This window comes from Mesoplodon mirus (assembly GCF_964341445.2).
Source record: "Mesoplodon mirus genome assembly, chromosome: 1".
In the NCBI taxonomy this organism is placed as follows: Eukaryota; Metazoa; Chordata; class Mammalia; order Artiodactyla; family Ziphiidae; genus Mesoplodon; species Mesoplodon mirus.
In genome coordinates, this window is record NC_138976.1 from 23,646,626 (window position 1) to 23,660,496 (window position 13,871).

A 13,871-nucleotide genomic window follows, 5' to 3' on the forward strand; every position below is an offset into this window, starting at 1 on the left:
GATTTCAGTGTTAAGTTTGTATTACATTTCAAAGATGGTATTCACATAATTTCAGTAATGATGATAGAAGTTGTTGGTATGCTTTAAGAAGGATCTGTTCATGTTCTCGGTCATGGACCTGTTGTTTGGATGCCATTCTAACATAAAACAGGCTGAACAGCTCAGTTTTCATTCTTGCTGAATTTTCTTGTTCCATTTCACTACAGAAATGATGGGAAACCTAAGATGTTCCTATGTTTATTTGGTTTTTCATTTTTATTTCACTTAAGGAAGTCATTGATGTAAAAAGGGTTTTAGAAAGGGACTAGGCCTTAGATTGGACATTCCAAAGAGCTATCTTGCCCACCTGAGTCTTTTTTATAGGACACTTTTAGGTGGATATGTACTTAGCATGTTTCAGATGAACTTTAACAATATGGTTCAAGTAGATGATTAAAAAGTTAAGAGACACTACCAGAGTTTTGCTAGCTTTACTGTCGGAACGTTTTGTATTTTCAAGATCTTACCACTTTGTCGAGTTCATCTGGTCCTAGAGTTTCTGGTTCACCTTCTCATCATAGTGATTCTAATTCATCTTCTGAGAAACACATGTCACGAGCCTCACAAAGAGAAGGTAGGTCAAAAGTTGGATTTCATAATCTTGAATATATATTCTAAAATAGCATTTTTTGGTTTGATTTTAATCCTTAAAAATAAAAGCCAATAGAGATGAGGCTATTCCTTGCTCCTCAGTAACATTTTCAAAAAGCTAACCAGGTTATTCCCTGGCAGTCTAGTGGTTAGGACTTAGCACTTCCACTGCAGGGGGCGTGGGTTCAATCCCTGGTTGGGGAACTAAGATCCCGCATGCCACACAGTATGGCCAAAAAAACCAAAAAACAAACAAACCCCCCAAAAGCTAACCAGTCTCTAGGGTTGAATATCTTGGGTTTACATTTTTGTTGGAATTTGAACTTTAGCTTTATTTTCTGGATTTAGTTTGGTCTAGTTTGGAGAGGGAATGGTTGGGAAATATAGACTCCAATCAAGGTTGTTATAGAAATTAAATGAGACTATGCATGTGATAGTGCTATGTAAATATAAAGGGATGAGTTTATCAGGTGCTTGTGAAAGTTGCCTGGTTCCAGCCCAGCAGGCTTTTCGCTTTGCCATTTCCTTATCTCAGCAATGCCTGGCAGCCTCAGAGGGGTTGTGGGATAAAGAGCTATAATCTGGCCCCACTCTACTTTTGCCAGTTTTCCCCCAGCCAATCTGGGAGGACTAGCTGCTCAGTCTGTTCTATCCACCCCTTAATTCTATGTATGCAGATTTCACCCATCACCCCTCTCCGTACTAATTCACATCTACGCTCTTACAGCACTTTTTGTTTGTTCTCCTCTTGATGGACTGATGGCCATATATATATATTTTTGTAATTTTGGGTCAGCTTTTGGATATAAGCATATCTCCTACCTAGATATTTAGAGGCAGGACTATACTTAGACTTCTAATTAGTGTTTTCCCTGGGTGGCCTCATCTGGTAAGTGCTCAATAAATGCATTCTTGATTACTTTGCCTGACTACTTCCAAGAATGGTTTGAGAGACCTTCCTAACCTAAACCTATAGACTATCCACCATCCTGTCCTCTGGATGTTGAAGACTACAATGTCTCATTTTAAGGTTAAATATTCCTCCTCTTAGAGATTTATGCCCACATATGTAACATTCCTCCTGTGGATTCTTAGGGATGTAGCACAAATAAAAGTGAAGTAACTTTGGTTCAAGTAAAATTAAGGAGGCACTTGACCCTCCAGTCTTCCCTACCCCATCTCCACCCTGGCCCTGTATGGTTTCCCCCTTTTGCCAGCTCTTGAGCAACCTCCAAGGAGCAGAACTCAAAAACCACTGCTTACTTATTCAGAATGGGTTTCTTTTCTGCTTTTGTTATAGATTTTCAAAATTCTTGAAATAGGTTTTTTTTTCTAAAATTGTTAAGGTTCAATCACATGTGAAATAATTATTTAGGTATAATTTGGTTGTGAGAATGTAATTTAGATCGTCACAGGTTTCTGTCAATGCTGCAGTAATCTAAAGGGAAGCTTTTAAAAGAAGATAACACATCTAAGTGCAAAATAATTCACAAAGGGTCTGACAGGCAGCTCATTATTTTTAAAGCAACTCCTATAGGCAGAGAAGTGTTGAAATATTTCTCTTGATAATTTCTAAGCTGCTTCCTTACAATGTGTATGAAAGTGGTTCTCCACATACTTGAGGGATATGACATACTTCCATTTGTAACAATGGCTCACTACAGCAGTCAGTTTCATTGGGGGCCAGGTAGAAAGAAATGATGGGCCATAGCAGAGTACCAGGAATATGTACAATTGGCAGTATCTCCCACCCCTTGTTTTGACATGTCTTTGTGAGTTGTCCTCTCTTACCTCCAAAATTATACATTGATTTGTTGTTTAGAGTACTGTCCTTGGGGGCCATAAGTCCTGCTCCTTGCACACATCTTTCATCTATATAAAGGCAGTCCTCATGGCTTCCAGGTATTTCCTTCTCTGGACTAGAGAGCATCAGGTCTTCTGAGATGAGAATTGTTGTCTTTTACTTTTCCAGATTCCTTTCATGTCACATAACTTGAGATGTAGATCCAAATCAAAAGGATTCCTAGTCAGCTTTAACGCCTTGGCGTTAGGTTATTGTTGATTCCTGCTGCAGGAACTTGGATTCTTTAGTTCTATCATACCCCTTCCCTCATACCCACCCCAAAGACACATACCCCAAACGTTGAGGGGCACCATGGTTTTTTACATGTGGTAGCATAAGGGGCAGATAAAGGAATAAAGGCATGAGGGTGGCTGCCAGAAATCAAAGCTTTGATGAGCTACCTTAGTCCTTTGATAATACAAATTCCACATCCTAATTTTCTCATATCTCAGGAATTTCACCACGGAACAGTCTTGAAGTCTTAACCCCTGAAGTTCCTGGTGAGAGAGACCGTGGAAATTGCATCACATCGTTACAGCTGCACCCAAAAGGCTGGGCCACTCTTCTTCGGTGCTCAAGCAACACTGATGATCAGGAGGTATGGGCAGCAGCACCCCACCTTCAGTGGGGCTGACTGAACAAACTGCCGTTGCCATGTGTGCTCATGGTGTCTTTATCCCGTCAAAATCCTTCCTCCTCTCTGGCCTGTGTGTGTCAAGCAGGAAGTACTTTAAAGGAGTCATCAGCTCAGACTGAGCCCAGCTTAATTCTTGCCTCCTTCATCTCATTGTAAAAAACCCCTTATATAGTAAACATAGGACTGAGCTAAGCTGGCTAAATGGGAGGTTTTGCTATAAAAGCCAATGGAGTACTATGATTTTCTCTTTTTAAAAACCAGGGAAAGCTTTGGGAAAGGAAGGGACTGAACTGATAACTAGGGGAAAAGATCTTATATGACCTTATGATTCTCCTTACTCTGGAAAGCAGGAGTCTTTCCAGAGCTAGCTAGCTAGTCACTAGCTCTAGAGTCTTTGAAGTGTTTAGGAGGAGAGGTATTCTAGGGCTTAGATGTCTTAACCCTAAAATATCAAGATTCTTGTTACTCTCAGAAAAGGGAATTATTACTTCAGAAGTCACAGTGGCCTCAGGGAATAAAAGGCTTTAAAGTGTCATAGTACAGAATAACCTTGGTATGAATGTAGATAAGACAGTATGGGACCTACAAGTTTTGTTAGTTGGGAGAGGGGTAGCATTCATCTGAATGATTTCTTGCAACAATTCTGAAGCTTTGGCATTCTGTGGAGCTTTTTTTTAAAAAAAAAAAGATTATCTGTAGCACTGTTTGGGACTCTGTAACTTTTTGTTTTTTAATTAGTTGAAATATAGTTGCTGTACAATATTATATAAGTTACAGGTGACAGTATAGTTATTCACAATTTTTAAAGGTTATACTCCATTTATGAGGCTCTATGATTTGTCTCTCTTCTCTCCCTCTAGTGGACTTGTGTCTATGAATTCCAAGAAGGAGCCCCCGTGCGACCAGTCTCACCTCGCTGTTCTCTACGACTGACTCATTACATTGAAGAAGCCAATGTAGGCAGGGGTTATATCAAAGAACTTTGCTTCAGCCCCGATGGGCGAATGATTTCTTCCCCACATGGCTACGGGATTCGCTTGTTGGGATTTGACAAACAGTGCAGTGAACTTATTGACTGTTTGCCCAAAGAAGCCAGTCCCCTGCGGGTGATCCGTTCTCTGTACTCTCATAATGATGTGGTACTGACGACAAAGTTCTCTCCAACACATTGTCAGATCGCCTCTGGGTGCCTTAGTGGACGGGTTTCTTTGTATCAGCCAAAGTTTTAGGCACAACTTACATCAAATAAGGAACTCTTCTGGTATTTGAATTATATATTACTTCAATTTAGGTGAAGTATTTTCTTTTTAGAAGATCTTAAAAGTTTGGGTCAAGATCCTAGTTCTTACGGGTCCATGAACACACCTGTGACCTGAGTACTTGGTCGTCCAGCATCACAGGGGCATCGCCAAGTTGGACTCCAGGCAGCACCATCTTTTGCAGCATTCCTAGGCTCCTGCTGATCTGTGCCACTGAACTCCAGTTCTGCTGGTTGTTTTGCATGGTAGCTCTTGTCAAGTTTCTTTCTTTTAATTCTCTTTTCTGTTTTTTGATCTTGGTGTGAATTTTGTGGACATTTGGCAGGAGTTTTGGTTGGATTAGGAGAAACTCGTGATGCTAGTGTTGAATAAAACCCAGAAGTTTGACGTTGGCATACTGGTCGTTGAAAAGAAATTTCATCTTATCAGTATACTTGGCCTTTTAAAGTTGCTGTTGTTTCTCTATAATGAGCACAGATAATGGCATTATTCTTACAACTGTTATAGTTTTGCAGCAAAATGTCTTTTAAGTTTCCTGTTAAAGTTATACATATTTTTTTACTGTGAGAGGGATTTTGTTGTGAAATTCTAGAAAAAAAAATTACCACCTCTTTGTAGTTTATTTGTACGAATTTTTAAATCTGTAGCATGTGTCCTTACTTGGTATTTTGTTCCTGTCAACAGCATTAGAAAGGAAAAGAGGAGAAGGAATGGGCTTTGGTCATTTCTATTATATAGAAGAGAATTTATTTATTAGATTATACTCTCTATCTGGCCACAGAGTGATGAGAACAATGTGGCTTAGATTTTCTGTTTCCTCTGTCAGATTATTTGAATCACAGAGGATGACAGGTGGAGGGAAAATCGAGAGTAAAGACGTTGTGTTTTTCTGATCATCCTTGAGCTCAGCTCTCTTACCATTAATGGAGAACTGTGATTGTTTTCAAGCTGTTGTCATAACTGTGGTGGTCCGTGACTTCGGTGTCGTGACTAAGACCTTTTGTTATGTTTTGTTATGGAACACAGCAAGTAGAAAGCATCATTCAGGGGCCAGGCATAAGGCTGACTACTCTGCTGAAGTAAGCAGCTTTTTTCTAGTCTCCTCCACTTTGAATGGGACTATCCTTAGAAGAGATTTGCCAGAGGCTGGAGTAATTTGAGCCACATGCTAGCTTTTTCCCTCTTAGAACACATTCTCTTAGGCCAGTGGTTCTCAAACATTAGGGTGCATTATAATCACTGGGGAGCTTGTGAAAAACAGAGAAACCTGGCCCTCACCTTAGGAGGTTCTGATTCAGACAGGGAGAGGACAGGAATCTGTATTTTTAACACGAACCCCAAGTAATCTGTATTCAGGTGGTTCCTGGATCACAGCTTCAAATATTACTACCTTAAACATCAGTAAATATTTCTGTACCCATCAGGTGCTTAACACAACTCCCAGAAGGTGTTTTGATTATTAAAAAAAATAAGCAAATAAAAGCAATTTTAGAGGTAGAAAATAACTTAAAATGGACTCAATCTCGTTATTAGATGAATGAGAGAAGTTAAGTGACTTGCCTAAAGTCATCCTGCAAAATTAGTGGCAGAGCCAGGACTTGAATTCAAGTCTTAATTCCTTGCTCAGGGCAATTTCTACTGTATTATGCTGGCTGTTAAAACAGTGACTTATGAACACTTCTTTTTTCTTTAAGTTGTATTATTGTGAATACCTTTAAACTGGCCAGTAGATTGAAAGAGGAAGGCATGGGAGTATCAATGCTGAGAATTCCAGCCATAAGAAGAAAAGTGTTTTAAATCTTATAGAAATGTTTAAGCAACCCAAATACATGAATAAAAATGACACTTTTTGTAGAACCTGCCAGACAGCCATTCACACACGTACAGAGGTTACATCTCACTTGGATAATGTTGGCTCTAGGACAAATTTTAAAAATTAGATCTTTCTTACCATGGATGTTAAAAAAAAATTGGAAATTTTTTAGTCATCAAAAAAAGTACCCACAATGAAAACACAGGTTTGCCATAAACTTTCTTAAAAACACATATTTAAGAGAAAATAAAGAGACAAAAACACCTTATGTTGACATTAAAAATAAGCTACCAAGTACGATGGTTGTATTGATAATCAAAAGAAGTTTCCATATATTGCATCTCCTTGGGAGAGCGCTCCATGTCAGATGCTGGGCCCAAATGTTGCCCAACTCTAATAAATTTCAGTCTATGATTCTAGAATATCTATCGTGTCAAATAATGTACATACTTTACTACTAACTCTCACAAAAACTGCAAGGTAGGTGGCATGAGCACCAATGTACTTTGGGGGAAATGGAGGGTCAGAAAGGTTGATTTGCCATAAGTCACAGAGCTGGCATGGATGGGGTGGCAGCACTGAGATTCAAACTCAATGTTTGTTTGAGTTCCAAGCCTGTGCTTACTTACTCTACCATTTTGCCCTTTAGTTTGTAAAGGATGGTAAACTGGCCTGTTAATTATTTTAACACCCTCTGGAAGTTGTTTATTTCAGAGCTGTCTCATTTTCTGCACCATGCAAAAGAATATTTACAAGATAGACAATTTCCATTAGAATTAATGCCATAAACTGCAGGGCACACATACGGTCCGTTCCTAACTAAAAACCCTCATGTAGGGTAAGTAGCTATAAAATAAAGAAAAATGGAGGATTAATAGCGTTATACAAAAACAGAGCCTCACAGATGAGAATTAAAAATAGCAAACTCAACAAAACCTTTGTCCTCTCTGAGGTATTGTCATGATTAGAAAGTCATCAGGGGATATTAATCAAGGAATTAAAGGGCATCAGGAATGCCATACTATTGGAGATTACACTTAAAATTTCAAGGTCCCATTTCACTTAGTGTATAAAATCTAATCTGGTGTTTTTAACTCTAAAGTTTTATTTAGTCATTTTTAATGATAATTGGTAAATGTATTATAATTGATGATATAATTGTTGGTAAGTATAGTATAAATTATACAACTGTTTTAAAAAGCTTTCTGCAGAACAGTATATTTATGGCAAAGCTATGTTGAATGAGTTTAAAAACATCAAATATACCGCAGTTCCTTATTTTCAGTTGTGAAAATGAAGTGGCTGATGCAGAAGAGACCTCTATTTTTATCTTTTGAAAATGTCTGTGGTCTTTTTTCTCAGAAGCCCAAAGAGCATGTATATTTTTTTTCTCCTTGTTACATCCCCGAGAAGAGGCTATACCAAAAATTTTAGGAAAACAACATGGTAAAGGTAAATCACATATTCCTCACTCCTATGTCTAGAACCAAGATCACATCATATCATTGTTAAGGCTGTTTTCTAGAAAGTGCAATATAGGAAAAACACTCTGAGACTCTTTTAGGAGCCTAGTGTTTCCCATATTAGAATATATGGTGTTGGCATCCATAAGAATCTGTTAAGTTTGTGTTTAACAGGAGAAATGGTCTGATAACTTGCTGATGACAATCATCCCCATTTAATGACCAGCAGTCACTGAGAGCTATGAAAATTCAGTAACACAGTGTTGGTCATGAAGGAAAGCATATATATTAATGTTGGGATAATTAATGCATATATCTTAAGTGCCAAAATTTAAAACTTGTAATTATTTTTGATGCAAGTCTTTCAGATATGTCAGTATACCTACCCGCCTTCCTAAACAGCATGCTCAGTACAATTCACTTATTCATGATGAAAGTAAAAGTTATATTCATGTGTTATTACAAATATCTAATGAGCTCTGATGTATGTAAAATAATTCATAAGTTGTAAAGGGCTATAACAAATTGATATTAATTATTATAAAGCGATTCCCTCAGCCTTGAGGTATATATAATCATTTGCCTCAGATTCCTGGTGTGGTTTTTGTTTTTTTTTTAATTTAAAAAATTTTGTATCTGCTAAGCAGTTTGTTTTGCTTATATAGTGGTCTCCTACCACACTATCAATATACCTGCCTCTAACAGGCTCCCCACTTCCTTCTAATGTGCTGTGTTCATCTGTTATGAGCTGGGACGTGAGATAACCAAGCCTGCTTAGTTTCTAATGGGCTGGGTGAGCTCTGGGTGCACAGTCTGTGAGACAGCTCTTTTGGTTGCTCACCACCTTCCTGACAGGTTCATAATAACCTTCTGGATAATAGTTCCCAGTTAAAGCCCAAGCTAGTGATTTTTTTCAGTTGCCACTAAGTAAAATACTACAAGCTAAGGATGCTGCTAGATTAAGGAGAAGCAATGTACCAAAGTACAGGGAAGCAAAAACAAAGGCTCTGTAGTTGCACAGGGGTCTTTCATGCTTTTAAGAAAAAAGAAGAGTGCAGAGGGGAAAAAAAAGTGAAAATCCAGATAGACTTAAGAGTATTTTTGATGCCATTAAACTGTCAGTAGTTATTAAATATATGGTTAAAAAATAAAATAAAATAAATGGTTAAATTATCACACATTGTACAAAGACACAGTTAAGTCTCAGTGCAAAATGAGAGTGTACCGAAATTTATACCCTGAACACAATTCGTAAGAATTTCTTCCATTCAAACATAATGGAAATTATTATCAAAAGGAAAGTCTCAAATTTACCTGTATGCCACTTTTTTAGTTGTAAATGAATTAGTGATAGAAAAATGGGTTTTATCAAAAACTCCAGGCAATACATCTCACATGCACACACCTCTATACAGGTGCCACACTTTTTGTGTGTGGTTAACCTATTTAAAAGGTTGATGGCAAATTTGCATTGCAGTGGTTAGGAATCTGCCTGCCAATGCAGGGGACACGGGTTCAAGCCCCGGTCTGGGAAGATCCCACATGCCGCGGAGCAACTAAGCCTGTGCGCCACAACTACTGAGCCTGCGCTCTAGAGCCCTCTGGCCACAACTACTGAGCCTGCGCTCTAGAGCCCTCTGGCCATAACTACTGAGCCCACGCACCACAACTACTGAAGCCCACGCGCCTAGAGACCATGATCCGCAAGAGAAGCCACTGCAACGAGAAGCCCTGCGCAACGCAACGAAGAGTAGCCCTCGCTCGCCACAACTAGAGAAAGCCGCACACAGCAACAAAGAACCAAAGCAGCCAAAATTAAATAAATTAAATTTAAAAAAGATTAGGAGACCACCTGGGGCTAGATTAAGGGAGTGCAAGTCCTGTTCACACCCTAATCTTGTCAGAGACCCCACCTCTGGAAAAAACAACAACAACCTTGCATTTAGCATTAGTTTGAAAATTTTTGTTTACATTTTGTTCACTTTTAGAATCAAGCATAAGGCTGTGACAGAGGCAGTGGCTTGGTGGTTCTTGTTAGTGATATTCTAAACTTTTTTGATCATGTAACTCTTAACAGAAAAAATTAGAGAATACACTCCAAATTTTGATCATTTATAAATTATATATATTGTTATACTGATCTATTATGTACATTATAAAACATGTATAAGGAAATTTTAAAAGGATAAGATGTTTAAAAAATCAAAGTTCTACATTACCTCTTGCACTTCCAGGGTTCACCTTGTCCTTCCACTGGCATATGCACACTTCATTTTTTGAAGCCTACTGTTCTCAAACATAGAAATGGCATTTTGCACTGAAAACACATTTACTAAGATCTGAACCATTCACATCTGTTCACTAATGTTCTGGTCATTTACAAGTTTGATATGAATCGTGTGTAGTTTTATAAATTATTCAGTGAAAATTATTCATACCAGTAGGAAGCATAGTTGATAAATTTTTGTCAAGCTGTATACAGTGATTGGTTCTCATATAGATAAATTTATAACATGCTAATTTCCACACTGTTCCCTAGAATGACATTTTCTTGTGTTATTTAACTGTGATTGATGGTTCATTTTGCCATACTATTTTAAATTTACTAGAAAAATGACAATCCTATTTGGGATGCTTTTTTGGGAAGTCACTGAAAAGAAAAAGAGTGAATCCCTTTCAGATTTTTGAGAAATTAATTTTTTGAGAAATTAATCATTCTTTAGCTAACTTAACTGACCATAGTACTAATGATCACTATTTCAGTTATTCCTGAAATACGATTGACATATTTTGGACTATTTAAAAATTGATTTTTTTATTTAAAAGGAAGTGATTTTAACGATTTATATTTACATCAGTTTCCTATTACTGACGTAACAAATTACCACAAACTTAAAACAGCACAAATACATGTCCACTGAGATTTCCTTCTAGGCCCTTCCCTTCTGGCACAGAACATGAAAAGTGGTGCAGGCATTAGCATCACCAGGAGGGCTTGTTAAAACAGATTGCTAGGTTGACATCCAGAGCTGCTTATTTCACAGGTCTGGGGTGGGAGGCCCCATTCTGCATTTCTAACCAGTTCCCAGTTGATGCTGTAGGTCTGGGGACCACAGTTTGAGAACTAGGGGTTTAGAAAATGCAGTTAGGGTTTAGATTCTTCATGGATGACAGTTCCATGGATCTCTGTGAAGATAAAGAAAGCCTGTTTGGAGAACATATTAACTTTGGAGCTTGAGAGATGGACAACCATGCATCCCATCAGTTACACCATCTTCCTTCAGCGAGAGCTAAGACTTCCCTATTTTTAAGTGGTATTTAAGTTACTGAGCAGTTAATTACACTATGATCATCTTACCTTCTCAGGAACAGACCTGGTGCTGTGTGCCTTATCTTCTAACTCCACGAGAGGAGCCGCAACAGAAACACACTGTGAGCTCCAAACAGCTTCCAACTGCTGCGGACAAATTCAAAACAGGAGCAACAGAAGCTCTAAGCAGAGCACAGACAACTCAGAACAGCTTTTCAACCCTTTTTGGGGGGAAACAGCTGTCTCCTTTGAAAGCTATTTAAATTATGGGTACACGAGGCTGCTGTGCTTACGTTAACTTGCAAAAGCCCATCACTATAAAAGATGAGTTTTTGGGTAAAATGAAGGATCCAAATTTCATTGTAAAAGGATTACTTTATAAAAGTTAAATACAAAGTATCAGATCTGTTCTGAATACATTGAATTTATTCTTAGGCAGTTATTACTGAAGAGGTTTTGTGTGTGTACATAATAAATGTATGTATAAAAGAAGGACTTCCTGGCCTTTGTTGAAAGTTGCAGAGTATTGGTGGGAAGATCATGAACCCTACCCTGGTCACTTCAGGGGTGAGTAGACCACTCACTTTTGGGGCCAACTTAAGAAAAACATCAGTCCATCAGCCACCATGTTACTCACCAGCCCTGTCACAATCTGGTGTGTATTCTGGGCTTGAGAGAGAGGAGGTGGCCACCACGTCATTAGGACTAGTGGGAAGGATAAGTTAGTAATATGCCATAGGCCTGTATTCCCCTCTAGCAGGTATTTCTGTAGTATTCTATGACTTCATGGCAGTCTAGAATAACTAGTATATTAAAAGAACTGAACTGAACTGAGTCCCTCAATACATTGCAACATCAAGTATTGTGATAAACACCCTAATGATTTGTCTTAATAGTTTATTATGAGATGTTCAAACATACAGCAAAGATGAAAGAATTTTACAAGATTCTACTGTCAACACTTTACTAAGCCTGTTTTATCAGTTATCCAATATTCTACCCATCCATCAATCCATCTTTTTTTTTTTTTTTTTTTTTTTTTTTCGGTATGCGGGCCTCTCACTGTTGTGGCCTCTCCCGTTGCGGAGCACAGGCTCCGGACGCGCAGGCTCAGCGGCCATGGCTCGCGGGCCCAGCCGCTCCGCGGTATATGTGGGATTTTCCCGGACCGGGGCCCGAACCCGTGTCCCCTGTATCGGCAGACGGACTCTCAACCACTGCGCCACCAGGGAAGCCCCACCATCTTAATTTTTGATGTATTTTGATGAATAAATTGCAGATATCTGTACCCATCCTTTTAACTCCTCAGCAATACATATCATTAACTAAAGTTCAATATTTTTCTGTTGTAAAACTTCCATACAATGAAGTGCACAAATATTAACAGTATGCTTGCTAAATAAGTTTAGGCCAATGTATACACTTGTGTAACCCAAACCCCTATCAAGATATAGATCACTACCGTTACCCCAGAGGCAGAAAGTTCCTTCATGCCCCTTCCCAGAGTTAACCAGTTTTTTTTCCCAACAGATTTGCCTCTTCTAGAACTTTACATAAATGGAATCAGACATTATGTATTCTCCATGATGATCTTTAAAAGATAAATTCCGAAAAAATTCAGTGTCTCTGAAACAGGGAGAATAGTGATAAAGATAACACCTGGGATCAGAGTATGAGTCATTCATTGAATAGGTATTATGAGAACCTCTAGTCCGTGGATACAAAGATCAGAAAGACAGCCCCTGCCCTCAAGGCATTCACACTGTCTTAAGGGATACAGCACAAACATCTTGGCCAGAGAGCTGGGGTTGAGACAGTCATCACGTGCCACAGGAGACCTAATCCAGCCTGGGAGCCAGTAGGGAATCAAGGGAAATTTAAGGTTTTACCTGTCACAGGCAGCCAATGCTCTGTATAGTCCACAAGTCTAGAATCTTGAAACTCGAAATGATTTGTCCTTAAAAGGGCAGCTTTACAGTACTGAGCAGATGTAAGGCAAATCTGCTAAACAAGATAAAGAAACTATAAAAGGTACAAATTGAAATTAGGGATGTTTTCTTCTCTAGTTTGACTTGATATAATTCAAATATATTTAGTATTGATTCCAAACATAAAAACACCATGCTTTTCTGTTCCTGGACCACAAGTGGCAGAAGTTTTGAAGGCCTCCAAACAGCAACAGCAAAGCTTTAAATCTTCTTGGACTTTGCCTTAGCTTTCTCAAGGCTTATCACACCCATTATATCTCCAAGTTTAGGCCCTCACCTCCTAACTCCTTTTCACTTGTTACCTTCATATTTTACACACAAATTACAAATGAAAAGTACCTGGATCCCTTACATACCCACTTTTCCCTATTATGTCTTGAAAACTCTATGGCTCTTTTTCAGTGGGGAGTGAGAAGTGGGGAGGCCAGGAAAACCTCGAAATTTGTTTAATCACTCTTTTTCAGCAACGTATGAGAGGGGTAAGGAAAGTTTGGAGGCTTCCTTTTTACCAACAGGAAAGGAGAAAGCTATATACCAGGTGCCTCGTATTACTATAGATATGATGACCCTTGAAAGAAATTAGTTTCTTTTCCCTATTATCTCTGAAACAAAAAGGTATATAGCATCTCAATGTAAATAGATGCATTCCCCCTTTTTGGTGTACTCTGTAAGGAGCAAGCCACTGCTGACTAATGACTGGTTCCTGAACTGAATGGTGGTGGTGAAAGGTAAAGCAACTACTGAGGTGGTCTGCTCTAAACAAAACAAGCCACTGCCTTCATGGCACTTCTACAGTAACAAAGCAGCAATGACACACTAATTATTTTAAGGAATACTTTCTTCTTGTCCTTCTTGGTCAGCTTCACTCAGCTGAGATCCACAATTCACAAACAGTGCAAGAATAAGAAAAATGGAGCCTGTACATTGG

The 13,871-nt window shown here is 38.6% G+C and overlaps 1 protein-coding gene across 2 annotated transcripts in view; it reads left to right on the forward strand.

Annotated features, from left to right (window-relative positions):
- The window catches only part of DCAF10 (DDB1 and CUL4 associated factor 10), a 58,753-nt gene extending 47,306 nt beyond the window's left edge, over window positions 1-11,447 (forward strand). For both annotated transcript variants that reach the window (XM_082643004.1, XM_082643005.1), the window contains 3 exons: window positions 500-613; window positions 2,926-3,071; window positions 3,971-11,447. In XM_082643004.1, coding sequence (XP_082499130.1) covers window positions 500-613; window positions 2,926-3,071; window positions 3,971-4,339 — 629 coding nt within the window. In that variant the 3' untranslated portion in view covers window positions 4,340-11,447. The remainder of the gene's footprint in view (window positions 1-499; window positions 614-2,925; window positions 3,072-3,970) is intronic.
- Window positions 11,448-13,871: the final 2,424 nt, after the last annotated feature.